Here is a 25,783-nt window from a genome sequence, read left to right on the forward strand (position 1 = left end):
TTGTGACGCCATCACTGAAAAAAATGGTCGTAAAGTTGAACAGCCGTAAGTCGCATAGTTCGTAAATCGATGACCACCTGTAGTAAATGAAATATGAAAGAAAAGTATTTTAAATAAAACTCTTTACCATATTAGATGAAATGATAATTTAGGCATTAATTGTATTTTTGGGCAAACAAAATAGATCCTTCAGAAGTTTGTTTAATCAGCTAATCCAGAAAGCATAGACGGTTTTGTCCAGAAACTTACAAACGAAAACAGTGGAAAAAGATTAATATATGCTGTTTTTATTTCTTAATATGTATTATTTTTTTATACAATCAAGTGAAACACCAGTTTTATCAAAGTATTGTTTATATTGAACACAGATGTTTGAGACTCTTACCTTGTTGATGTTAGATCATTTTCCTCCATTATTGTCAGTGATCCTCATATTTTGGTACAAGATAATTTACAATTAGTGAGTCACTTCATGACAGGATAGTAGGTGCCCTTGACATTATTTTATTATAGGTCAAGTGCCTCAAGAAGATTCAGGTTTGGCAAGATGAAAGTGTTTGTAGTGACATTTGTATGTTCCCTGTGTTATCTCTTCTGTTTCACATCCTCATTCTTGGCACCATCTTCAGTAGCCACAGTGCCACTAAAATTAATTATCTAAGTTACTCTTATTGTGTTTGGATTGTAATAGGAAATATAGACGAAGGTTTTTAGATGACCCGATTAAAATTACTGTTCCTCCTTTCTGCTACAGAAGTGACGAGTTAGAATTATGGGTAACGCTTATAACTGTGCTGTTATGGAGTCTGTAAGTTAGTAAACTAGTTGGAATAGAAGATTGCTTTTAAGCTATGAAAGAAGTTTTTTTGTATTGAATGATTTGGAAAGACAAAAGAGTAGGAAAAATATCTTACCTTAAAACTAATTTTTAAATTTATCATTGTTGTCTATATGAATTTATTTTAGCTTTATATTCTTAGTTTTTTGTTACAGTTTATGTTAATGATCTTTTGAAAAATGGCTAGTGTGTAAAGGCAGTACAATATAATGCATTGAATGGAGGTTGAAATTTTGTTGTACACATTTTACCGATAAGAAATCAGATATTATTTATAAGTAAATCATAACAGTAGACAATGGCTTGGCTAAAGAAACACTATAAAATTTGTAAAAAGCTATAATAATCATCTGAATGCCCAATAAAATCTTTCTGGTAAATGTTGTCTAGTCTTTGAAGTCTTAGCTGGAAGAGACAGTATGTGTCATGTGACATTTAAGGAATTAGGTACTCAAAGAGCAGAATTTTATATGTAAAACATTAGTGATAATGAATGTATAATTTGGTTTTGTGGTTTTTAGTTTTTTATTAAGATTGCAGAACTTTTTTTTTTTTTTTTGTCAATTATTATTGATAATTGTATTTTTTTTTGCAGTTCCCCCTGATGTATCATTGTGCAGCACTATTATGAATGAAACAGAAATGAGCCGTGCTGTAACCCACGTAAACGAGACACTGCAACAGAGTACATTAGCTGATGTATCAATTGTTAAGAGGAAATCAGTATCTGATGAACATGGTAAGTTTTATTCCTAAAAATTCATATTTACCTTTGATTGAAATAAAGCTGATAGATTATTCCTACCCACTTTTTTCCTGCAATTAGATTATTTGTAGCTTTGAAGTCAAATTATTCCCTGTCCTCTTGAGAGATCACAGGTCAGTGAGGAGGAGGGTGGAAATATATATGAACATCAGGTGAACCTAAAGATAAAAATAAATTATTATTGAAAATTCCTTTCATTTCTATGAACATACCCTGATGTTCATATTGCTGATTCGTATGTTGATGGAGGGAGGAAGTCAAGTAAGGAAATGGATAGGGGACTTTTAGGATTGAAGTACAGTATAAGGTAATTTAGATTCTAGTCTTAACTGGTCTTTGTTCCAACACCGAGTACTTACCTAGAACTACTTTCTTAGGAGTTACTGGTAACTATCCTAATCAACCAGCTTTTTGTGTAGTTTACCCTATTCCCGTTTTCTATGGGGCTAACCTCAGGCGGAGTGAAACGCGCCCTGAGGCGACCCGGGGTCGGAGAGCGTGCAAGCTCAGGTCGTCTCTTCAGTAAGTTTCTGGTCGCGACGTGATCATCATCTCGCCGCGCTCTCTCTTACCCTGTGCGACCCTTTGTGTCTACCACGCGCTACCGACGTGTTCATTCCTTACCCTTTCCTTTGTATCCCTGTGTCTCTTGGTGACTTAGTGTTGTGTTATGGAGCAGCCTCGTCGTTGCCCTGGGCCTGTGGCCGGGAAATCTTGTGGGTCTTTCCTTTCTAAGCCCGAAGTGGATCCCCACTCTTTGTGTTCGACGTGTAGGGGCAAAGTGTGTTCCCCTACCTCCACGTGTCCGGAGTGCGAGTCCTGGAGTGAGATCCAGTGGGTGCTCTATCGCACCAAAAAGAAGAAAGCAGTGAAGAAGTCTCCCAAGAAGGCCAATGTGTCTTCTTTGGTTTCCCCAGGTGCCTCGTCGGATCGGGGCTCCCTTCCTGCTTCCCCTACCCAAGGTAGGGGACGAGGTAAGTCCGTTGTGGGGAAGAGGCCCATTGCCCTTCCCCAAGAGTCTGATATACCTGTGGACGGGAATTCTGGTGTTGTGCAGGCATGTGTGGGGCCTGAGGGAAGTGCGGGAGTTTGCGTGGGAGACGATGGCCTGGTGCCTACAGGTCCCGTCTCAACTGTAGATCCTATGTGGGGGAAGTCAGGTGTTGATACTTCCCCAGAGTCGTGGATGTATGTTTCAGGTGTTTCTGCGGCTGGGGGAGATGCCGAGAAAGGTAGCTCTTCTAATTCAGACCCCTCCGCGTGGGAGTCTCCAGGGACTCCCTTCAGGTCGCCCTTGAGAAGGGAGGAAGACTTCGAGCAATGGTTCGGCCACAAGAGGTTTACTCGGTCTCCCCCAGCCCCCCCTGCTACGCTCCCGCCCGTGTTTCTTCAACACCCGACACCAGAGAAGCGACGGGGAGTCCACCCTGCAGTGTTGGACGTTTCAGGCAGTTCGATGGATTCCTCCTCCTCCTCCTCGTCATCCACGTCGTCAGACTCTTCTTCGTCGGAGGACGATAACAGCAAGTCTACGAAGAGGAAGAGGGAGAAGTCCCGCTCCCGTTCCGGAAAAAGGAAGGAGGAGTCCAAGTCCTCCAAGAAGAGGGCGAAGAGAAGTGAATCGAAGGAGTGGGTGAGCATCACGGTACCCCGGAGTGAGCTGTTTAGGGTTACCACAGCCACGGCCGCTTCCGGGTGGCTCCCTAGAGCCTCGTCGCCTCTGTCTCACCCATCGTCCTCCTCCTTCAGACCAGATTTACGTCAGGGGTGGTCCAGCCAAGCCCCCGTGACGAATCTATTCAAGTGAAGGCCTCCGTTTCTTCTTCCCAACGGAAGGATGCGCTGCGTCGGACGGAAGGCATGGCGCCGACCACGGGCACCTTGGGGGACTTCCTTAAGCACCAAGGGCACCCGTCGGTCCGTCTGAGTTTCTCAACCACGGAGTCTCCCGCAGGCCAAGGTAATCCCATGACGGATACTCTCGCCCACGTGGAGCAGCCTGTGCCACGGGCAGACCCGTTCAGCGATGCCCCTCCCACCGCTATGGAGGATACCCATGCAGAGGAACTGGTGACGGAGTCCCTGGTGGAAGGAGGGAAGTGCTCGTTTGACGACATCTCCTCCTACCGTAAAGTACTGGCCCTGATAAGACGACATCACCGTCTTGACGAGCCCAACCTCTCGACGGAACAGGCCGTGCTCTCCGGACTGACTAGGTTGGTGGAAGGTCCGGTACAGCAGAAACCTTCCTTAGCTCTCCCTCTAGCTCCTGACATCAGGCTGGGGATGGAGCACATAGATCGATACCTGGCTGGTCTAGCTGATGCCCCTAGAAGTCAGAGTTCCTCGAAATTGATGCCGTTACTGAAAACTCAGAAGAGGTTCTACGTGCCAGAGGGTCGTCGTGGAGGTCCCCGCTCAGTGGAAGAAGCAGTGACTGCTTTGAAACAGGGAGCCGCAGAGGACATGGCGTCCATGGCCCCTGTTTGCTTTTCCCCGACGGAGACCTCCATGATGGAGGACATGGCTCAAGACCTGGTATACGTATCCTCCTGGTTAGACTGGTGGGCCTGCACCTTGGTAGGTTTTCAAGCATCACACGACCTCTCCCTTCCTGAAAATCAGTCCTTGTTGAAAGATCTTAATAGTTCAGGGGGCAAGGCCCTCAAGTTTTTGTCTTCACAATCTCTCTCAGTGGCCACGAACTGGGTTCTGCGAAAGAGAGACACAGTCCTCAGCAAAATTGTAAGGAAGTTGCCAGACAGGGAGGCGAGGAGGTTAAGGAATTCCTCAGTATGGGATGAATCCATCTTCCCCCTCAGGATGGTGGAAGAAACCATGGAGAGGGTAAGAAAGATGAAGGACGTGGAACATAGGCCTACCCGTATGAGGCGGCCAGTGCATAGGAGACCATCAGTGGACGTCCCTCACTCCTCCCAAGCGCCACCTTCTCAACCTCGAAGGCACTCTCCTTCGGCACCTTGGCTACAAACCTCGCAGCCCCCCGTAAGGGTAACACGGCACCTCAGTCGGCCTTTAGACCTTCCTACGGTAACTCAAGGAGAGGTCGGTCCGGCCGCTCCCCCAGAAGGAGGTAGGAGGCGAGGCCCCCTACTCCTGCAGGAGCCTCAAGTAGGGGGATGCCTCAGACACTCTTGGAAAGCATGGCGGGATTTCGGTGCGGATCCCTGGACAGTAGCGGTCCTTAAGGAAGGCTACAGGCTTCCCTTCCTGACGGAACCTCCCCCACTCATCCCAGCTCAGAGGGCCGAGTGGTTAATTCCTAAAGACCCCTTGAAACGGGTGGCTCGGCAAGAACAGGTGTCCTCCATGATCGCCAAGGGAGCATTGGAATCAGTGGAGAACCCCGGCCCGGGGTTCTACAGCAGGCTCTTCCTTGTGGAGAAAGCAACAGGAGGGTGTAGACCGGTCATAGACCTCTCAGCCCTCAACAAGTTTGTCTCAAAGACAGACTTCAAGATGGACACTCCGAAAACAGTGCTGGCGGCCTTGAGGGAGGGAGATTTCCTAATGTCCCTCGACCTCAAGGACGCTTACTCTCAAATCCCCGTGCATCCCTCCAGCAGGAAGTTCCTCAGGATAAAGTGGGAGTCCCAAGTCCTTCAGTTCAAAACCCTTTGCTTCGGTCTGTCGACGGCTCCTCAGGTGTTCACGAGGGTATTCACGACGGTCTTGATATGGGCGCACGAGCAGGGCATCTGACTGATCAGATACCTGGACGATTGGTTGCTTCTTTCAGCCTCAAAAGAAGAACTGAGGGAGAAAGGCGTGAATTTGCTCGGGCTCTGCAAGGAATTGGGGATCACGATCAATTGGGAGAAATACCACTTGAATCCCGACACCAGGATGACCTACTTGGGATTGGTCCTGGACACCCGGTTAGTGAAAGCCTTCCCCTCGGGGGAGAGGTTAGAGAATCTGGAACGAATTCTGCAACCCTTCCTGACGGACCAGCCCAGGAGGGCCAAGGATTGGCAGAAGCTGATAGGGCACCTGGTATCATTGGAGAAGTTAGTACCGCAGGGGAGGCTCAAACTCCGGGCGGTTCAATGGAACCTGAAGGAGGTGTGGACCCAGGGAAGGGATCCCCACACAGTAGTGCCAGTCTATCCAGAAACAAAGGACGTCCTGCGATGGTGGAATGACAGGTCGAATACTGGGAAAGGAATGCCCTTCGCACCCGACCCTCAGGAGATGCTGTTGTTCACGGACGCATTGAAGGAAGGGTGGGGAGCGCACCTTCTGGGAAAATTGACAAGAGGCAAATGGTCCAGCGAGGAGGCTGCACAACATTCTGGAGATGGTGGCTGTGTTGAGAGCGTGTCGGGAATTCGTTTATCTCCTCCGAGGAAACACCGTGATGTTGATGTGCGACAACGCCACGGTAGTGGCCTACGTAAAGAAGCAAGGGGACCTGAAATCAAAAGAGCTATGCGCCCTAGCGACGGAACTGTTGGAATGGGCGGCAAAGGAAGGGATTGAAATGACAGCAAGATTCATCCCGGGAAAGAGAAACGTGCTGGCAGACGGCCTCAGCAGGGTAGGTCAAGTGATTGGCTCGGAATGGACCCTACACCCGGAGGTAGCTCGGGCAGTCATCCTGAAGTGGGGCTCCCCAGTGATAGACATGTTCGCCACACGTCTGTACGCCCAGCTTCCCGTGTTCTGTTCTCCAGTCCCAGAACCGTCAGCAGCGTTCGAGGATGCCTTCCAACATCCTTGGGACAACCTTGATGTTTATGCCTTCCCTCCCTTCGGGTTAATCAGACAAGTGCTAAAGAGAGTGAGGTCGGCGACCAACATGGCAATGACTTTGGTAGCGCCTTGTTGGCCGGAGAGAGAGTGGTTCGCGGACCTAAAGGAATTAGCTTTCCTTCCTCCTTGGCCACTCACAGACAGGCCAGATCTGCTCCGTCAACCTCACTTTCACAGGTGGCACGAAAACCCTCGATCCCTCCGCCTTCACGCGTGGAGGTTATCGAGAAGCTCCTGAAGAAGGATGGTTACTCATCAAGGACCACGACAAGGATGTCAGGCTACCTAAGGCGTTCCTCGACGGCGGTCTACCAAGCGAAATGGGCGGTCTTTGCGAAATGGTGTGCTTCCAGAGATATCAGACCTTTAAGGGCGACCATTCATGACATAGCAGACTTTCTGGTATACCTAGAGACGATGTGGGCTCGTCTATTCCGGCTGTTAAAGGAGTGCGTGCGGCATTGGGACAGGTCTTCCTCCTTAAGGGTATTGACTTGGGAGCCTCTCAACATATCTCGATGCTCATCCGAAGTTTTGAGCAGTCATGTCCCCCCCAGGAAGTGAGGGTACCGCAGTGGGACCTTGCTAGAGTCCTCAAAGCCTTTTCTAAACCGCCCTTCGAACCGCTCAAGGACTCCTTAGACAGGGAACTCACCCTCAAAACAGTCTTCCTCTTAGCCCTGGCCTCAGCGAAGAGAGTGAGTGAGTTGCACGGGCTATCGTACGAGGTCTCACACTCGAAAGGATGGCGAGAGGCTTCCTTTAAATTCGTCCCTAGTTTTGTGGCCAAAACACAGAACCCAGCTTGTTGGGATCCTCGGTTCGAGGGCTTTTCAGTGCCAGCCATCCCTCGGTCAAACAACCCTCTTATGTCCCGTGAGAGCAGTAAGGAAGTATCTGGAGAGGACTACAAAATTCCGCCCAGAGATCAAGAATTTATTCGTTCGGTTGGCCGTATAAAGAAACCAGTTTCTAAGAACTCAATCTCCTTCTGGCTTCGCCAAGTGATGAAAGAGCCTACGAGGCCTCCGGAACCCCGCTTTCAGGTAAACCAAGGCCTCATGATATTAGGGCTCTTAGTACCTCCCTAGCCTTTGAAAAGAACATGGCTGTGGGCAAAATCCTGAAGGCGGGTACGTGGTCCAGACAATCCACCTTCACAGAACACTACCTCAAGGATTGCTCAAGGAAATCCTTGGACGGTTTCTCCATTGGTCCAGTCATTTCGGCCCTTCAAGAGATCTAAGGTCATGGCCCCAGGGTAATCGGGGGTGTTAAAGCCAAGAGACACTTGTTCCTTCCTTATCTTTACCCCCACCTTTTCATCCTTCCCCTGGACAGTATTCCCTGCGTGGAAGTACTCAGAAGACCTTAGCCACTAGAAGAAACGTCCTCTACAGGAATGCGTCTCGGAACTGGTTTGGGTGAAGGTAAGCCATTTTTAGACACTAAGTTAGTTTTTTGGAAGTTTCCCCTATTTCTCGTTCAGTTTTTCATGTGGTCGGAAGAACCTAGCCTCCCTCGCGTGCCTCCAGCCTTCGGCCTCTTGCCCTGCAGGACACTCCCGCCTCCTAAAGTTTAAGTCTCCTAAGAAGGTAGTTCTAAGTAACTACTGTACTCGGTGTTGGAACAAATCACAAATTTTCAAGTAATTTGTATTTTTCCTAACATACTTACCTAGAACTACCTTCGGATTATGGCCCACCCAACCTTCCCCGAGGGACCTGCAGGGCCGAGGAGTACCTTTGCCGACGAAACTTACTGAAGAGACGACCTGAGCTTGCACACTCTCCGACCCCGGGTTGCCTCAGGGTGCGTTTCATTCCGCCTGAGGTTATCCCCATAGAAAACGGGAATAGGGTAAACTACACAAAAAGCTGGTCGGTTAGGATAGAGTTACCTGTAACTCCAAAGAAGGTAGTTCTAGGTAAGTATGTTAGGAAAAATACAAATTACTTAAAAATTTGTGATATTTAAACGGTGACAAACCATTTTTCTCGATATTTTAAGCGTTGGAAAATAACAAAATTGTAAATTAACTGAATTAAACAAAAAAAGTTGAAAAACCACATCACTGGCAGAAATAGAGCTCAGCAATCTTTATAAAACAATAAGGATTCTTCAAGATAATGTTCAGCAAACACCAACATGGTATGCAATTGAACTGTTGGTAAAACTTTCCAAAGGAAAATTTCTGCAAAAATTAAGTTTTATTCTCCTTGATACCACTATTCCAGTAATAGTAGAGTTCCTTGTATACCTTTGGGAGGAAAAGCTCCTCTCGGTTGCAGCAGTAAAAGTCTACCAGTCATCCTTAAGCTTGGCTTTATACTGAAAGGAGTCGATCTTTCCTCTTCATTGGAGTTATCTCTCCTCATACGAAGCTATGAGAACACTTGCCCCCAGTCGGAAGTTAGACCTCCTCCTTGGAACGTAGTTCGCGTCCTTCAATCCCTGAAGGGCCTGAAGGGTGCTTCCTACAAATCTTTACACCAGGCAACCGATAGCCATTTCACTTTGAAAACGGTGTCTCTACTCACTTTAGCTTCTGTAAAGAGTAAGTAAACTTCATGGTCTATCCTATGACATTGTCCATTCAAGGGGATGGATGAGGTGACAAACGGCTTCATCCCCGAGTTTATTGCAGATTCAAAATCCAGCGGTCATGGATTCTATATTCGGGGCGTTTCGTTTGCGTTCTTCATTTTGTATCCAATGATCCACATCAACTGTTACTATGTACAAGAAGGAGAGTTTGAGATATCTTAATCGCACTACAGCAGCTCGTCCCCCCATGCCAGCGCCTTTCGTTAGCACTGGGAGGGCCAAGAGGAGGGTCATGAAGAATACCATCTCATCCTGGATTCACAGGGTCATCGACCATGCACTGAATCCTGACCCTCCTCCTACTCGACGACCTAGAGCTCATGACTTTAGGGGCATAAGCACGTCCCTGGCATTTAAACGCAACTTCTGTATGGCACAAGTGTTGCAAGCAGGTATTTGGAAGCTTCAAACGACCTTCACCACCCACTACCTGCAAGACGTGATCCACAGGAACATGGATAAGTTTTCCATTGGTCCTGTGGTGGCTGCACAACAGTTGGTTTAAAAGTACCTCAGTGCTCCTTTACTGACAAGTAGCAAATGGTTGAGGGTATTGGTTACCCGGGATTAGTCTGTATGAATGATAAAAATGTCTGGCTCATTTCTTTTCTTTCATCTTCCCATCTCTTGTGGAACATCACCATGGGTCCTCTGCATGCTGGCCTTGCCTATCTGCAAGTAATAACCGTTTCCCTTGTGTAACCTAGTATAGTCTACATACTTGTAAACGTCCCTGCGACGTTGATATTGGGAGCGTCTGTGTTTGAATTAACATTGCTATTTTTAAACTTGGAATATTCTTAGCTATTTTTAAACTTGGAATATTCTTAGCTAGAGACAGTCATATTGCTAGTTCCTCACAACCACTCAGCTATTTATAGAAATTTACCCGCCATCACCTGTCCTCCTTAAGTCCTGCCTGCAGTCAAAAGTAGTAAAATAATCACTGATGTGTGAGTGAGTGGGGTTACCCGGTTACACGGATACCCCCTCCACCTTTCCACTAACTCGTGGTTGGGTGGTTGCCACCTCGCATTAAAGTCTTAATGGCTAGTCTTCCAGCATTGTCTAAAGATAATCCCTATCAAATAGCTGCAGGTTTGTATTATTAGGGAAAATACAAATTAGTTCCAAATTGTCCTATTTTCTTGAAATTCCTAGAGGCATAAATCTAATGATAGGAAAGAAAACAAATTTGTATAGTTTTAAAGGCAAATGTTGATAAAACCAAGCTTCTAGAGGAGAAGCTATATAAAAATGAGTGATTATAGAAATAATTTTTTTTTATTAAAATTGCCTTTTTTAGCTATAGATTCATTCTTGTCCTTGTCAAATGGTTTACTAACATCTTTGTAGAAAGGTAGGGAGAATATTATTATATTAAAGTGTTTTAATCCATTGTCAAATATTTTAATCTTGAAAACTGCCTAAAATCAAAACAAGAATATTTGTATATATATATATATATATATATATATATACAGTGGAACCTCTACATACGAATTTAATCCGTTCCAGAACCAACTTCGGATATAGAAATTGTTCGGATGTCGAAACGAATTTTCCCATAAGAATACATTGAAATAGGATTAATCCGTGGTTGAGCCCAAAAACCTATGATAACTTCTTAATAAACTACTACACATAATTTTCCCATGAGAATAATGAACACTAAATTAGATAATAGACATGTAAATAAGAAGAATAGACATGTAAATAAGAAGAATTAGCAAAAAATGATAAATAAGAAACGGGTTTTTAGCGTCACTTTACCTTAGAAACTCCAGCGCAGGTGTTGTTCGTCTTCGCTACGCAGAGAGGAGAGAGGAGACGGACAGACGGCGAGGAGGTAGAGAGGTTAACTACGATAAACGTAACACTACCGTAACTTATTCTAACTTACACTAAGTGAACTTTAACATAACTTAGCTTTTTTTTTTTTTTATTTTTATATTTTATATTTTTTTTTTACATTTTCTTTTTTTCTTTTTAATGATTATGTAATTTTAATCACTATCACTTACATTTAAAATTGACTGAATTTCTTTTGCTTCACTCTTTTCCGTTTTCTGTGTTTCACTTTCTTCCTCTTCACTCTTTGCCGTTTTCTTCGGTTCACTTACATCCTCTTCATCGCGAGTTCGCTTCGCAGTTTTTTTAAAGAAAGCATCAATAGATAATTGCTTGGTACGGCTTTTCAGAATGTTTCGAAAGTGCGTTAGGCAAACATCATCGAATTGAGAAACTACACGACAAACCTGCAATTTCTTTGGATGGTATTTGTCAATGAAGTCGACCACGTCTTGATATTTTCCTAACACCTCTTTTATTTGCGCTGAACCTATCACATGTTCTACCTCCTCGCTCTCTTCCTCGTCATCACTCATGTGCTCCGACATAGCATGGAGTTCCTTGAGCTCATCCGTCGTCAGTTCGTCGTGATGTTCGGCGACGAGTTCCGTAACGTCATCTGCGTCTACCTCCAGACCCATGGACTTGCCAAGGGAGACGATTTCCTCTACGGCTTCCGCTGCACCGACCACGGGATCAGGTTCGGGGTCAAAACCCTCGAAATCTCGGGGAGCAACAGCATCAGGCCACAGCTTCTTCCATGCAGAATTGAGGGTCCGTCGAGTTAATCCCACCCAAGCCTGATCTATGATCTTCAAGCAGTGCACGATGTTGAAGTGGCCCCTCCAAAATTCACGCAAAGTTAAGTTGGTGCTTTGCGTGACATTAAAGTACTGCTTGAATAAGTGCTTGGTGTACAGCTTCTTAAAATTAGAGATGACTTGCTGGTCCATGGGCTGGAGGATAGAGGTGGTATTTGGTGGAAGATACAGCACCTTTATGAACTTGAATTCATCGAAGATATCATCTTCAAGTCCGGGGGGGTGAGCGGGTGCAATTTCAAGGCATAGCAGGCACTTTAAAGGCAATTTCTGCTCATGAAGATACTTCTTCACAGAAGGACCGAAAACTTGGTTTACCCATTGCACAAAGAATTGCCTAGTGACCCAGGCCTTCGAGTTGGATCGCCAGAAAACACGAAGCTGATCCTTATCGACGTTGTGTGCTTTAAAGGCCCTAGGGTTCTCCGAATGGTAAACAAGCAAGGGCTTGACTTTAAAGTCCCCGCTAGCGTTGGCGCATAGAGCAAGAGTCAACCGATCCTTCATTGGCTTATGCCCAGGCAATTTCTTCTCTTCGGCAGTGATGTAGGTTCGACTCGGCATCTTCTTCCAAAACAGCCCGGTTTCATCACAATTGAACACCTGCTGCTCTTCGTAGCCTTCTTCCTGCACGATCTTTTCGAAGTTCTTAACAAAGTCAGCTGCAACCTTTGCGTCCGCACTAGCAGCCTTTGTGTCCGCACTAGCAGCCTCTCCGTGGCGAGCAACTGAATGAATCCCGGACCGTTTCTTAAATTTCTCGAACCAGCCACGAGATGCCTTGAAATCATCTGAGGAAGGCTCGGTTGAACTCTCCCCAGCATCACCCCCAGAGCTCTCCTCCTTCAAGTCCGTAAAGATGGCGTGCGCCTTCTCGCAGATAACGGTTTCGGTGATGGTGTCGCCAACGATCTCTCTATCCTTAATCCACACTAGTAGAAGTCATTCCATCTCTTCCATGATAGGGGTACGGCGTTTAGAAATTATAGTGATCCCCTTAGAAGGTTTCACTGCTTTAATAGCTTCCTTCTGTTTAAGGATTGTCGAGATCGTCGACATATTACGGCCATACTGTTTAGCAAGTTCACTCACGCCGATGCCACGCTCATGTTTTTCAATAATTTCCTGCTTAATTTCTATAGGAAGCATTTCCTTCTTCCTTTTCTCACCACTACCACTACCACTACCACTGGCAAAACTAAGCCTCTTGGGACCCATACTTTACGTAAATTATCGTTAATGGATGCATGTGAAAAACCACGATTAAATCATAGTTAATATCAGAACGCACAGAGCACAACCGCAAGAAGCCGACGAGAACAGAGGACTGACCCAAGCCCACTAATTGAGCGTCCCTCCGAGGTCGATGTGCTGCCTTCTATCGGCGGAAATAAAAAACACTTCAGGCGCTATGAGCACCGACTACGCGTAAGAGTATTGTTTACTTCGGGTGTCGAAAAAAATATTCGGGTGTAGAGTCGGAACGTGTTCGAATTGCTACTTCGTGTGTCGAAATAAAATTCGGGTGTAGAGTCAAAAATTTGCTCGAATTTTACTTCGGATGTTGGAAAATTCGGATGTAGAGGTTCCACTGTATATATATTTTTTTTATGAAAAGCTACTGCAGAATGAAATTGTATTATTGTATATCAGAAAAAATAAGCCTGATGATTCTGCAAATTTTAATTAGCCGTTAAAGAATTTTTTGTGTTAAAAGCCACTGCCTAGAAAATCATTATTGTATGCCAGTTTCAGAGACTAGCCCCGATAATTCTACACTGTTCTAGGCAGTGTGTTATATATATATGATGAGGTTTGTTTTTTTTGAACGTAATTGAATTATGTTTATAATTTGTTTGTATATGATCAGCAAAATTGCCTGTAGAATTGTTTGGAAGTAAAACTGCCTGCATATGTATTTATTACATCTGTATCAATTATGCTTCTGTAAAAATGTTTACTTTACCCTTGGATTTCCAACACCTAATACCATATTGATCAAGACAAATGCTACTAAAAAGGAAAAGAATCCTTGAAGAATTTAAACATTTTTGAAAGGTGCAGTTATTTTTATTGTAGATTTCAGGTATTAATGAAAGGTTCTTTTTTAAGGAACAAAAATAATTTTCAAGTAATTATGCACCAAAAGTACTTTTATAGCTGTATATTTTGAAATACTGTATTCAATTTGTATTAATGCCTCCAGTGGCATGAATTTCACACATATCACGCAAGTGCGGTAATAGTGTATTACTACAAATTTTTTCAGCATCTCGAGGATTGGAGGCAGTAGAAGAACTTGATTTACAAAAAGCTTTGAAGGGAGGCCTTTTCTTGGATGGCTGTAAGATATTTCTCTCAGGGTTCAGTGGCCCCCACATGGAAAAGCTAAGACGAGTACTGAATGCTGGAGGAGCCACAAGATTCAGTCAGTTAACAGAATCAGTATCACATGTAATAATAGGTGAGACATATTTGATTTATGAACTTGTTTTAATCATTACCATTTGCTTCTTGGATTGAGTGTTAATTTTGTGAACCATATGCTTCCTGATGATACTTGTGTGTGCAAGTCACTAATGCTCGTGTTTAGGTCTTAGGCTGTCTGATCAAGAATTAGAAGTTGTTCATCTGGTTTGGGTTAATTTGTAAGGCAGATTCACCTTTGTTTCCTGATAACATCCTTGGCATTGTTCAAATTACCTCAAGCAACATATGGTGAATACAATCAGACAATAATTCTATTCCCTGAGTTTTTCATAGACTGGCAAACACTTCCTTCATAGTTTAATATCTAATAAAGCATTTCGACCTGAGAGAGATTTTTCACAGTAATGCCTTGGGTGCCATTGGTAATGTCAAGCTCATTAATTTTAATATCTGATAAAGCATTTTGACCTGAAAGAGGTTTTTCACAGTAAAGCCTTTGGTGCCTTTGGTAATCTCAAGCTCATTAATTTTAAGTTTGTATCGATTGTTCAAGTCCATTAATTTTAAGGGTTATTTTCAGCAGTTAATTTTCTCTGCAATATTGGTTCATATAAGTACTGTAATGGGTTTTTATGAAGGAAGTGCAATTTATTTAAACAAAACATTTTCCCAAAACGTAGCATTTACATAAAAAGTCATCTCTTCAAACACCTTTTTCAATATTAAACTTACCCGGTAATCATGTAGCTGTCAACTCCGTTGCCCGACAGAATTCTATGGAGGGATACGCCAGCTATCACAATACTAGAAGGGGGTGTACTTACCAGCGCCACCTGTGGCCAGGTACTCAAGTACTTCTTGTTAACACCTCCTCAATTATTCCTCTGTCGTGCTTCCGGCAAGACGTTCTGGGATACGCTTATGTTCTTGGAGTATTTTCACGACTTTGGTGAAGTATTTCTCTTTGATTTCGGCTGTCGCTTTACTGGAAACTTCTATATTAGCTTAGTTAGCTTTTGGAATTAATTTGATTAATTATGGTGTCGAAGAGAGTATGAACTCTCTTTCACCTTTCAATGGCCGACCCTTCCCTTAGACGGAAGTGTTGGTGTCTAAGAGAGTATAGACTCTCTCTTAATTTTGTAACAAAAGTTATAGATTTATTTTATATCTCTCCGCCTCTTATAGGCCTCTTCGATTAACTTCCTTTTATTATAAACTTATTAAAATTAATTTTTATATTTGTTTATATTCGACCTTCCTAATAGTAGGCGGTCTTTTCTTGGTACCGAAGTTAATTAACATTGAGCCCGTCATTTCGGTTTTACCTGTTAACATATTATGCTATTTTAATGTCTTTGAAAGAATTTCTTTGATAGTCTCGTACTGTTTTCAAAGTTGAACTAACGTTTTGTCTCTGCAGTTGTTGACGTTCAGAACGTTCAACTTGCGCTCTATCGTTACGATAGAGAAAGAGTTTTCACGGTTTCACGTTGCAGTAAGAGTAACCGTGTCTAGCGTTTTGTTCATTCTTTCTTAACTTAATGGTTTTGATCCTAATAAAGGAACTTTTCATTTTGGGAAATATTTCAGTTTTTTTCCTTTAACAATAATATGTTTTAACGATATATATGATTGGGCTCTTCTCTCAGGTTCTAAGTCAAGAGAGAGAGAGAGAGAGAGAGAGAGAGAGAGAGATAGAGACGGAGGGAGAAAGAGGAGAATAAACGTTTCATTCAAGCCTGCCAGGCGTACGAATAACGTTTTTATCGTTTTTACTCTTCTCCCTAGTCTCTTTAGGGGAAGAAGGTAAACGTTTCTAGAGTGATCTAGTGTTTAGTCTCTTTCCAGCCACTGAATTATTTATCTTTCATTAGATTTTTCTGTTACATTGTAATTCTGTTTTCGCAATTACTAACTTTTGAGAAAGGATAGAATTGCGTGTTTCAGGTACAAACCACTTAAAGTTTCGAGTTCAGTGAAATAAGTGCAAACAGAAATCAAAGTGATAAGTGATTAGCGCAAAGTTCAGTGTTGTGCGTGAGGGTACTTCTTTGCGCGCCAGTCGTCCTCCCAGTCCGGGACCTCTTGCAAGCTCCCAAGCCCAGGGGAGAAGCAATGTCGAAGGGCAGAAGGGTTCAGCAGGCCTTGATCGGCGCTCAGAAGTATCCTCGGTGGTTGTGGGCGTGTCTTACCGAGACCGTCACTCCCACCCGCAGACGATTGAGCCCTTATTTTGCTCGTCTGCAGAAGAAATTTAGGGGAGAAAACGCTGGTCTCAGGTCTCAAGACCTCTTAAACGTAAAGTCCAGACCTATGCCAGACGTACGAAGTTAGAGTTCAACAACCCGGATGCAGTCATTGGGTTAGCTCTGACTCTCCTCAGTCATCAGTTGAATGCACTCCGCCTAAGAGGAGTAAGGTTCTGCCACAACAGAGCTCAACTGTTAAGGCTTTACCTCAGCCTACTGTAGTTTCTGCCGACCCCAAGTGGACTCTACTACAGTCCATGCAAGCACTGCTTTCGGACTTGATGCGTGAGTGTCGGGCTGAGAGTGTTGCGCCTCCGCCTCCGCCTACACTCCCTCCGCCTGCGCTCACTCCGCCTGATCGCAGTTCCACCTGCCAGGCGTACGATGTTGAGCCACGTTCTGAGTTTGCTGTTCCCAGTGGTGTTCAGCCTCCGCCTTCCTTAAGGCAACTTTTACAATGGGATCAGGAGGATTATACCTCTCTTCCTCCGCCTCCACTTGCTGCTCCACCAGTGATGCAACACTCGGTTGAGGTACAACAACCTCTCCCGTCCATGAGTCAGTCTCCTCAGCTCTCGCTGCAGCGAGCTCAACCCTCCTCAAGGCAAGCACCTCAACACCTTAGCCTTGCGCCTCAGGAGCCTCAACTTGCGAGATTTTTACTGCGTTCTGCGCAGCCACTACCTTTTCGCTCTCAGCTCACACCGCAGGAACCTCAACTCGTTCCTCAGGAACTTGCTACTGCGCATCCGCCAACCACTCAGCAAGCGCAACCCTTGAGTTCAGCCACTCATGCCAGGAGTCAGCCTCCTCCACCCATGAGCCTACCTTCTGCTGATCAGCCTTTGCAGACTGAGCCTCAGGTGTTCCCTCAACAGAGTCTTGAAGAGGAAACCACAACTATTGTTGTTCCAGCTCGTTCTGACTCTGCTGTTCAACATACCTTACCTCCATTTTCAAACCTATGATAATGGAGGTTATTTGTATTACTTATAAAAGAAAATATATTTGTATTCCTGGCAATATATTTTTAACAATATCGCAAAATATGGCAAAAATATGAATCATGAGTTATGAATGTAAGGTATATATTATGTTGATATTAAAACCCCATGCAAGCATGCATAAAGCACTCTAGCACTGGTCATGGAATTTCTGAGAAATGTTAAACGCCATGCACACGCTCTGCTTACCTTACATGCTCTGCTCACAGCATGCTCTGCATACAGCATGCTCTGCATTCAGCATGCTCTGCATACAACATGCTCTACATACAGCATGCTCTGCATACAGCATGCTCTGCATACAACATGCTCTGCACACAGCATGCTCTGCATTCAGCATGCTCTGCATACAACATGCTCTGCATACAGCATGCTCTGCATTCAGCATGCTCTGCATACAACATGCTCTACATACAGCATGCTCTGCATACAGCATACTCTGCATACAACATGCTCTGCATACCTTACCGCATGCTTCTCAGTCACACATCTTTGGTTGTTGCCAACTCACTAGACTGTCAAGCAGTTTCATAACGTTGCCTTCTAGTCTGCTGCTTTTGCACCAGTGAACCCTCACTGAGAGAACTTAGCTTTTCTAGGATATGGTCCCTGTAGATGAGAAAGTTCTTTTCTCCCTCCTTCTGATATTCCCTTGAGGACTCTGTCATTTGGAGGGAGCCTTTAGCTGCATAGCCTCCTATGGACTTTTATTTAAGCATAACATGCTTCCAGGGAAGGTAATGGTTCCACTTCAGTCGCTAATCCCGTCTGTTACCACACCTGCTCCCATAGACCTTGAGCTGTGTTACAAGACATGCAGTCCAAGCTTAGTCCTTGTTAGAGGATTTTTTGTTTACGGAGTCAATGTGTCACGGGGAAGACGTTCAACAACCAACAGAAGTGACTTGTTGTGACGCAGTGCGGCAACCTCAGCAACCCGATAAGGAGTTTGTCTGTACGACCCAGACAGTCTAGACAGATTCGGGTTGTCACTGTACTTCCTCGCTTGCCCATGATTGACAGTTCACAGACTGTGCAGCAGTACCATGATCTTGTGTCCGGCTCCGTCAGACGACTGGCTTTTAAGAGCTCCCACAAGTCGTCGCTGTCTGGAGATTTTCAAATGTACTATGGATCTGACCAAGGAACTGGGCCTCCTGGTCAATTTTGAGGAGTCTCAGCTCGTCCCATCCCAGACCATTGTCTCCTTGGGTATGGATCTTCAGAGTCGAGCTTTTCGGACTTTTCCGTCGGCCCCAAGCATCTTCCAAGCCCTAGAATGCATCCAGAGCATGCTGAGAAGGAACCGATGCTCAGTCAGGTAGTGGATGAGTCTAACAGGGACACTTTCATCGCTGGCCCTGTTCATCGTGTTAGGGAGACTCCACCTCCCCCCCCTTCAGTATCATCTAGCTGCTCACTGGATAAAGGACATGACGCTAGAGTCGGTCTCAGTCCTGTTTCCGAAGAGAGGAGGTCTTCTCTCGCGTGGTGTAAGAACAGCTTTCTTCTCAAGGAAGTCTACCTTTGGCTGTTCAGAAACACAACCGCCGTCTCCTCTCGGACGCATCAGACACGGGCTGGGGTGCGACTTTGGACGGACAAGAATGCTCGGGAACTTGGAATCAGGAGCAAAGGACACTTCACATCAATTGCAAGGAGTTGTTGGCGGTTATTCTGGCCTTGATAAACTTCAAGTCCCTCCAGCTTAACAAAGTGGTGGAGGTGGACTCTGACAACACCACAGCCTTGGCTTATATCTTCAAGCAGGGAGGGACTCTTTCGTGGAAGTTGTTCTAGATCGCAAGGGACCTACTCATCTGGTCTAAAGATCGAAAGCTAACTGGTAACGAGGTTCATTCAGGGCGGTATGAATGTCATGGCAGATCACCTCAGACGGAAGGGTCAGGTCATCCCCACAGAGTGGACCCTTCTCAAGAATGTTTGCAGCAGACTTTGGGCCCTGTGGGGTCAGCCAACCATAGATCTGTTCACTACCTCGATAACCTAGAGACTCCTGTTGTATTGTTCTCCGATTCCAGACCCAGCAGCAGTTCACGTGGATGCTTTTCTGCTGGATTGGTTCCATCTCGACCTGTATGCATTCCCGCCGTTCAAGATTGTCAACAGGGTACTTCAGAAGTTCTCCTCTCACAAAGGGACACGGCTGACGTTGGTTGGCTCCGCTCTGGCCCGCGAGAGAATGGTTCTTAGAGGTACTGCAATGGCTGGTCGACATTCCCAGGACTCTTCCTCTCGGAGTGAACCTTCTAAGTCTACCTCACGTAAAGAAGGTACACCAATCCTCCACGCTCTTCGTCTGACTGCCTTCAGACTTTCGAAAGACTCTCAAGAGCTAGGGGCTTTTCGAAGGAAGCAGCCAGAGCGATTGCCAAAGCAAGGTGAACATCCACTCTCAGTATCTATCAGTCTATAGGGGAAGTCTTCCGTAGCTGGTACAAGACCAATGCAGTTTCCTCAACCAGTACCACTGTAACCCAGATTGCTGACTTCCTGTTATATCTAAGGAAAGTAAGATCCCTTTCAGCTCCTACGATCAAGGGTTACAGAAGTAGGTTGGCAGCGGTTTTCCGCCACAGAGGCTTGGATCTTTCCACCAACAAAGATCTACAGGACCTCCCTAGGTCTTTTGAGACCTCTAAGGAACGTCGGTTGTCCACTCCAGGCTGGAATCTAGACGTGGTCCTAAGGTTCCTTATGTCATCAAGATTTGAACCTCTCCAATCAGCCTCTTTTTAGGACCTCACATTAAAAACTCTTTTCCTCGTGTGCTTGACAACAGCTAAAAGAGTAAGTGAGATCCACGCCTTCAGCAGGATCATTGTTTTCACATCTGAAACGGCTACATGTTCCTTGCAGCTCGGTTTTTGCTAAACGAGCTTCCTTCACGTCCTTGGCCTAAGTCGTTCGAGATCCCAAGCCTGTCCAACTTGGTGGGGAATGGTCTGAAGAGAGTACTTTGCCCAGTTAAAGCTCTTAGGTACTATCTAAAAAGGTCTTAACCTTTACAAGGACAATCAGAAGCCTTATAGTGTGCTATCAAGAAACCTTCTTTTCCAAGTTCTAAGAACTCAGTTTCTTACTATTCAGGCTTCTGATTAGAGAAACACATTCTCATCTGAAGGAAGAAGACCTTGCTTTGCTGAAGGTAAGGACACATGAAGTGGGAGCTGTGGCTACTTCAGTGGCCTTCAAACAGAGCCATTCTCTGCAGAGTGTTATGGATGCAACCTATTGGAGAAGCAAGTCAGTGTTCGCATCATTCTATCTCAAAGATGTCCAGTCTCTTTACGAGTACTGCTACACCCTGGGACCATTCGTAGCAACGAATGCAGTAGTAGGCGAGGGCTCAGCCACTACATTCCCATAATCCCATAACCTTTTAACCTTTCTCTTGAATACTTTTTATGGGTTGTACGGTCGGCTAAGAAGCCTTCCACATCCTTGTTGATTTGGCGGGTGGTCAATTCTTTCTTGAGAAGCGCCGAGGTTAAAGGTTGTGATGAGGTCCTTTAGTATGGGTTGCAGCCCTGTATACTTTAGCACCTTTGAGTTGATTCAGCCTCCCAAGAGGAACGCTGCGCTCAGTAAGGAAGACGATCTTATTAAAGGCAGAGTAACGGTTCAAGTCGACTTCCTTACCAGGTACTTATTATTTCATTGTTATTGTGGATAACTGATTATATGAAATACGGGATACTTAGCTATCCTTTAATCTTGTACACTGGTTTTCACCCACCCCCCTGGGTGTGAATCAGCTACATGATTATCGGGTAAGTTTAATATTGAAAAATGTTATTTTTATTAGTAAAATAAATTTTTGAATATACTTACCCGATAATCATGATTTAATCGACCCTCCCTTCCTCCCCATAGAGAACCAGTGGACCGAGGAATAATTGAGGAGGTGTCAACAAGAAGTACTTGAGTACCTGGCCACAGGTGGCGCTGGTAAGTACACCCCCTTCTAGTATTGTGATAGCTGGCGTATCCCTCCATAGAATTCTGTCGGGCAACGGAGTTGACAGCTACATGATTATCGGGTAAGTATATTCAAAAATTTATTTTACTAATAAAAATAACATTTTATTGCCTACACTTATAGTCTAAATTACTCTTGAAGTGAGGGTTTTACTAGCCTTCAATGAAGATCAATGTGGGGCATGCACATTGTAAATGTCCAGGTAACAAGGATCTTATTTTCTTAATGTACAAAGTCTAGGATTTCTGAATACTACAAATATAGGAAAATGTAACTGATTTTTTATTTAAAACAATTTTGTGTATGAAACTACAAATCCATTTATATTTTACTAAGATATAGAGAAAAATGTGGAAGTAAAGCGCAAGGTACGTGAGGCAAAGAGGGCAGCTGACCTGAGGTGGGGTCAGGGATTGGGTCAGTCATATGAAGAGAATAAGAAGAAGTTTTGGAAAGAAGTGAAGAGAGTAAGGAAGGCTGGCGGAAGAATTGAAGAGATAGTGAAAGATGGAAATGGAAGGTTGTTAAAAGGAGAGGAGGCAAGGAAAAGGTGGGCGGAATATTTTGAAAGTTTGCTGAATGTTGAGGATAATAGGGAGGCAGATATAATTGCTGTTCCAGGTGTTGAGGTGCCGGTGATGGGAGATGAGAATGAGAGAGAGATTACAATAGAGGAAGTGAGGAGAGCACTAGATGAAACGAGAGTAGGAAAAGCATCTGGTATGGATAGTGTGAAAGCTGAGATGTTGAAGGAAGGGGGTGTGACTGTACTTGAATGGTTGGTGAGATTGTTTAATGTGTGTTTTGTGTTGTCAATGGTACCAGTAGATTGGGTCTGTGCATGTATTGTACCACTATATAAGGGTAAGGGAGATGTGCATGAGTGTTGTAATTCAAGAGGTATTAGTTTGTTGAGTGTAGTTGGAAAAGTGTATGGTAGAGTATTGATTAATAGGATTAAGGATAAAACAGAGAATGCAATCTTGGAAGTACAGGGTGGTTTTAGAAGAGGTAGGGTTTGTATGAATCAGATTTTTACAGTTAGGCAGATATGCGAGAAATATTTAGCAAAAGGTAAGGAGGTGTATGTTGCGTTTATGGATCTAGAGAAAGCATATGATAGAGTTGATAGGGAAGCAATGTGGAATGTGATGAGGTTATATGGAGTTGGTGGAAGGTTGTTGCAAGCAGTGAAAAGTTTCTACAAAGGTAGTAAAGCATGTGTTAGAATAGGAAATGAAGTGAGTGATTGGTTTCCGGTGAAAGTGGGGCTGAGACAGGGATGTGTGATGTCGCCGTGGTTGTTTAACTTGTATGTTGATGGAGTGGTGAGAGAGGTGAATGCTCGAGTGCTTGGACGAGGATTAAAACTGGTAGGCGAGAATGACCATGAATGGGAGGTAAATCAGTTGTTGTTTGCGGATGATACTGTACTGGTAGCAGACACAGAAGAGAAGCTTGACCGACTAGTGACAGAATTTGGAAGGGTGTGTGAGAGAAGGAAGTTGAGAGTTAATGTGGGTAAGAGTAAGGTTATGAGATGTACGAGAAGGGAAGGTGGTGCAAGGTTGAATGTCATGTTGAATGGAGAGTTACTTGAGGTGGTGGATCAATTTAAGTACTTGGGGTCTGTTGTTGCAGCAAATGGTGGAGTGGAAGCAGATGTACGTCAGAGAGTGAATGAAGGTTGCAAAGTGTTGGGGGCAGTTAAGGGAGTAGTAAAAAATAGAGGGTTGGGGATTGAATGTAAAGAGAGTTCTATATGAGAAAGTGATTGTACCAACTGTAATGTATGGATCGGAGTTGTGGGGAATGAAAGTGACGGAGAGACAGAAATTGAATGTGTTTGAGATGAAGTGTCTAAGGAGTATGGCTGATGTATCTCGAGTAGATAGGGTTAGGAACGAAGTGGTGAGGGAGAGAACGGGTGTAAGAAATGAGTTAGCGGCTAGAGTGGATATGAATGTGTTGAGGTGGTTTGGCCATGTTGAGAGAATGGAAAATGGTTGTCTGCTAAAGAAGGTGATGAATGCAAGAGTTGATGGGAGAAGTACAAGAGGAAGGCCAAGGTTCGGGTGGATGGATGGTGTGAAGAAAGCTCTGGGTGATAGGAGGATAGATGTGAGAGAGGCAAGAGAGCGTGCTAGAAATAGGAATGAATGGCGAGCGATTGTGACGTAGTTCCAGTAGGCCCTGCTGCTTCCTCCAGTGCCTTAGATGATGGCGGAGGTAGCAGCAGTAGGGGATTCAGCATTATGAAGCTTCATCTGTGGTGGATAACGGGGGAGGTTGGGCTGTGGCACCCTAGCAGTACCAGCTGAACTCGGTTGAGTCCCTGGTTAGGCTGAAGGAACGTAGAGAGTAGAGGTCCCCTTTTTTGTTTTGTTTCATTGTTGGTGTCGGCTACCCCCCAAAATTGGGGGAAGTGCCTGGGTATATGTATGTATGTATAGAGATAACACATAGACCTTTTATAAATGAATATACAGAGATAGAAATTAGATTAATTTTTATTCTCTCAATTCAGTTTTCATGCCTCATTAAGATTAATTAAAATTATGTCTGTGCTCTTCTTGTTTTAACAGGTAAAGTTGTGGAGGAACATATGAATACCATTTTGTCCTGGAGCTCAAAGCCACATGTAGTTTATGGTGACTGGATTACTGAGAGCATAAAACTTCAAAAACCTGCAGATGAAGCTCCATTTTCATATGCACAAGACAAAAAATCTTCACCGAAGAAACCAGAAATTAGTTCTAGGAAATCATCCCTTTCAGAAAATCGGAAATTAGTTCCAGACAATAATGAAACTCTTGTGGATGAGGAGTTAATGAAAAAGTATATGAATCGATCTGGATCAAATCGTGATGAGGAAACACTAAATATGTCATCCTTTCCTGACTCTCAAGAAAGTACAATTCCTGGAATTTTCCATGGTATGTAAGAGTCATTCACTATAATATTGAATGTTTATACAGTATAGATAGGGTATTAATTTTTGGAGTACATTTTTCCTGTTTTATTGATTTTTAGGATTATTTTGTCTTTTACATACAGGCTCAGGTAATTTTCATGCTTTGACTTGTGCTTAAGTGAAATTAATTGTATTTAATGTTGTGTAGCAGTGGGACAACAGTAGAGATTATCAAGTGAGAGGAATTATATGCTCACACATAGCTAGAAGAATTTATGAAACAGGAAAGAAAACTTGAAATTTTGTTTCAAAGATAGAAAGAAAATTGTAGTCTGCTTGTAGTACTGCACATGTATTGATATGTGCCAAAATCTCATTATTCATGTGCCTGTGAGAAGGTTAGCTACTTTTGCAAGTTAGCCAACATTATTTCGGCTAATTATGATTTTTGTTCAAGTATTTTTAAAAATTTTGTATTTTATGATGATTTTAGTTGCAGGTTCCTTAATGGATTTTGATATTTTATACAAGGCAGATTTTCACAAACTGTATTTGTAATTGAGGCTAAGAAATATAGCGTGAACGGACAATTGCCAGCCGGACAATTGCCAGTCGGACAATTGCCAGTATGGACGATTGCCAACCGGAAAATTGCCAGCCGGACAATTGCCATTGATATATTATTATTGAATGGTTTTCTATCTGTTTTTTAATTGGTCATTGCTTTCTTTTTATGTTTGATAAGATGGATAGCCTTTGCCTAAACTCTGTTAAGAACATATTAAATAGAGAAAAAATAGGTAAATCAAATTTATTAACAAAACACATATATAACACTTTTAGCATACTTTAAAAAATATGTACATTATAACCAATAGATCTAAGAAAGGTGATTTTATCGTCAGGATTATAGAGGCTGATTAAATTATCTGCTTTAAAGTCTTGTTGATCTTCTTATATTTTGTGTTTGTAGGTCTCTCATCTCCTCTTTCCATTTGAATCACTTTTGTTTGCGACAAAACTTCCTCTTTCATGAGACGATCTATAAGTTTCCAAATATGAGGGTGTTGTTCAGCATTATTTGATAAAGCACTGTGGAATCCTTCGAGACTGCTGTTCGTTCGTGGCATACACATTTGAGTTCTTACGTGCATGTTCCAAATCGAAATTAGAAATAATGGACTGGCTCTTCTACGGTTTCCGTCTCTTCCTCTCATCACTCCTATGTAAGTAACTTCAAAATAAGCTGCCCAGTTTCTATACCTCCTTAAATGATCAAACCCAACTTCAGTAGCAAATATCAGAATATGATTATGGTCTTCAGCTCCCGAATCATACTGCAAAAACTTTTCTCTAGATGAAAGATGTTGAAAATTTGTTGGAATGCAAAAACCGATCCTTTTCCTAGGGATTGCTGGAGCACTTATAGTTTGTTGCCTCCATCGACGAACATTTCTACTTAGATGCTGGATGTTTTGCACTTCAGCCCATGAGCAGGTATCCAATGTCGAAAAGCAGCTT

At 43.8% G+C, this 25,783-nt stretch overlaps 1 protein-coding gene across 2 annotated transcripts in view; it reads left to right on the forward strand.

Moving 5' to 3' along the window:
* The window catches only part of mus101 (mutagen-sensitive 101), a 156,607-nt gene that overhangs the window by 36,174 nt on the left and 94,650 nt on the right, over window positions 1–25,783 (forward strand). For both annotated transcript variants that reach the window (XM_068350996.1, XM_068350997.1), the window contains 3 exons: window positions 1,434–1,577; window positions 13,929–14,123; window positions 23,934–24,284. In XM_068350996.1, coding sequence (XP_068207097.1) covers window positions 1,434–1,577; window positions 13,929–14,123; window positions 23,934–24,284 — 690 coding nt within the window. The remainder of the gene's footprint in view (window positions 1–1,433; window positions 1,578–13,928; window positions 14,124–23,933; window positions 24,285–25,783) is intronic.

The sequence above is a fragment of the Palaemon carinicauda genome, chromosome 27, assembly GCF_036898095.1.
Source record: "Palaemon carinicauda isolate YSFRI2023 chromosome 27, ASM3689809v2, whole genome shotgun sequence".
NCBI lineage: Eukaryota > Metazoa > Arthropoda > Malacostraca > Decapoda > Palaemonidae > Palaemon > Palaemon carinicauda.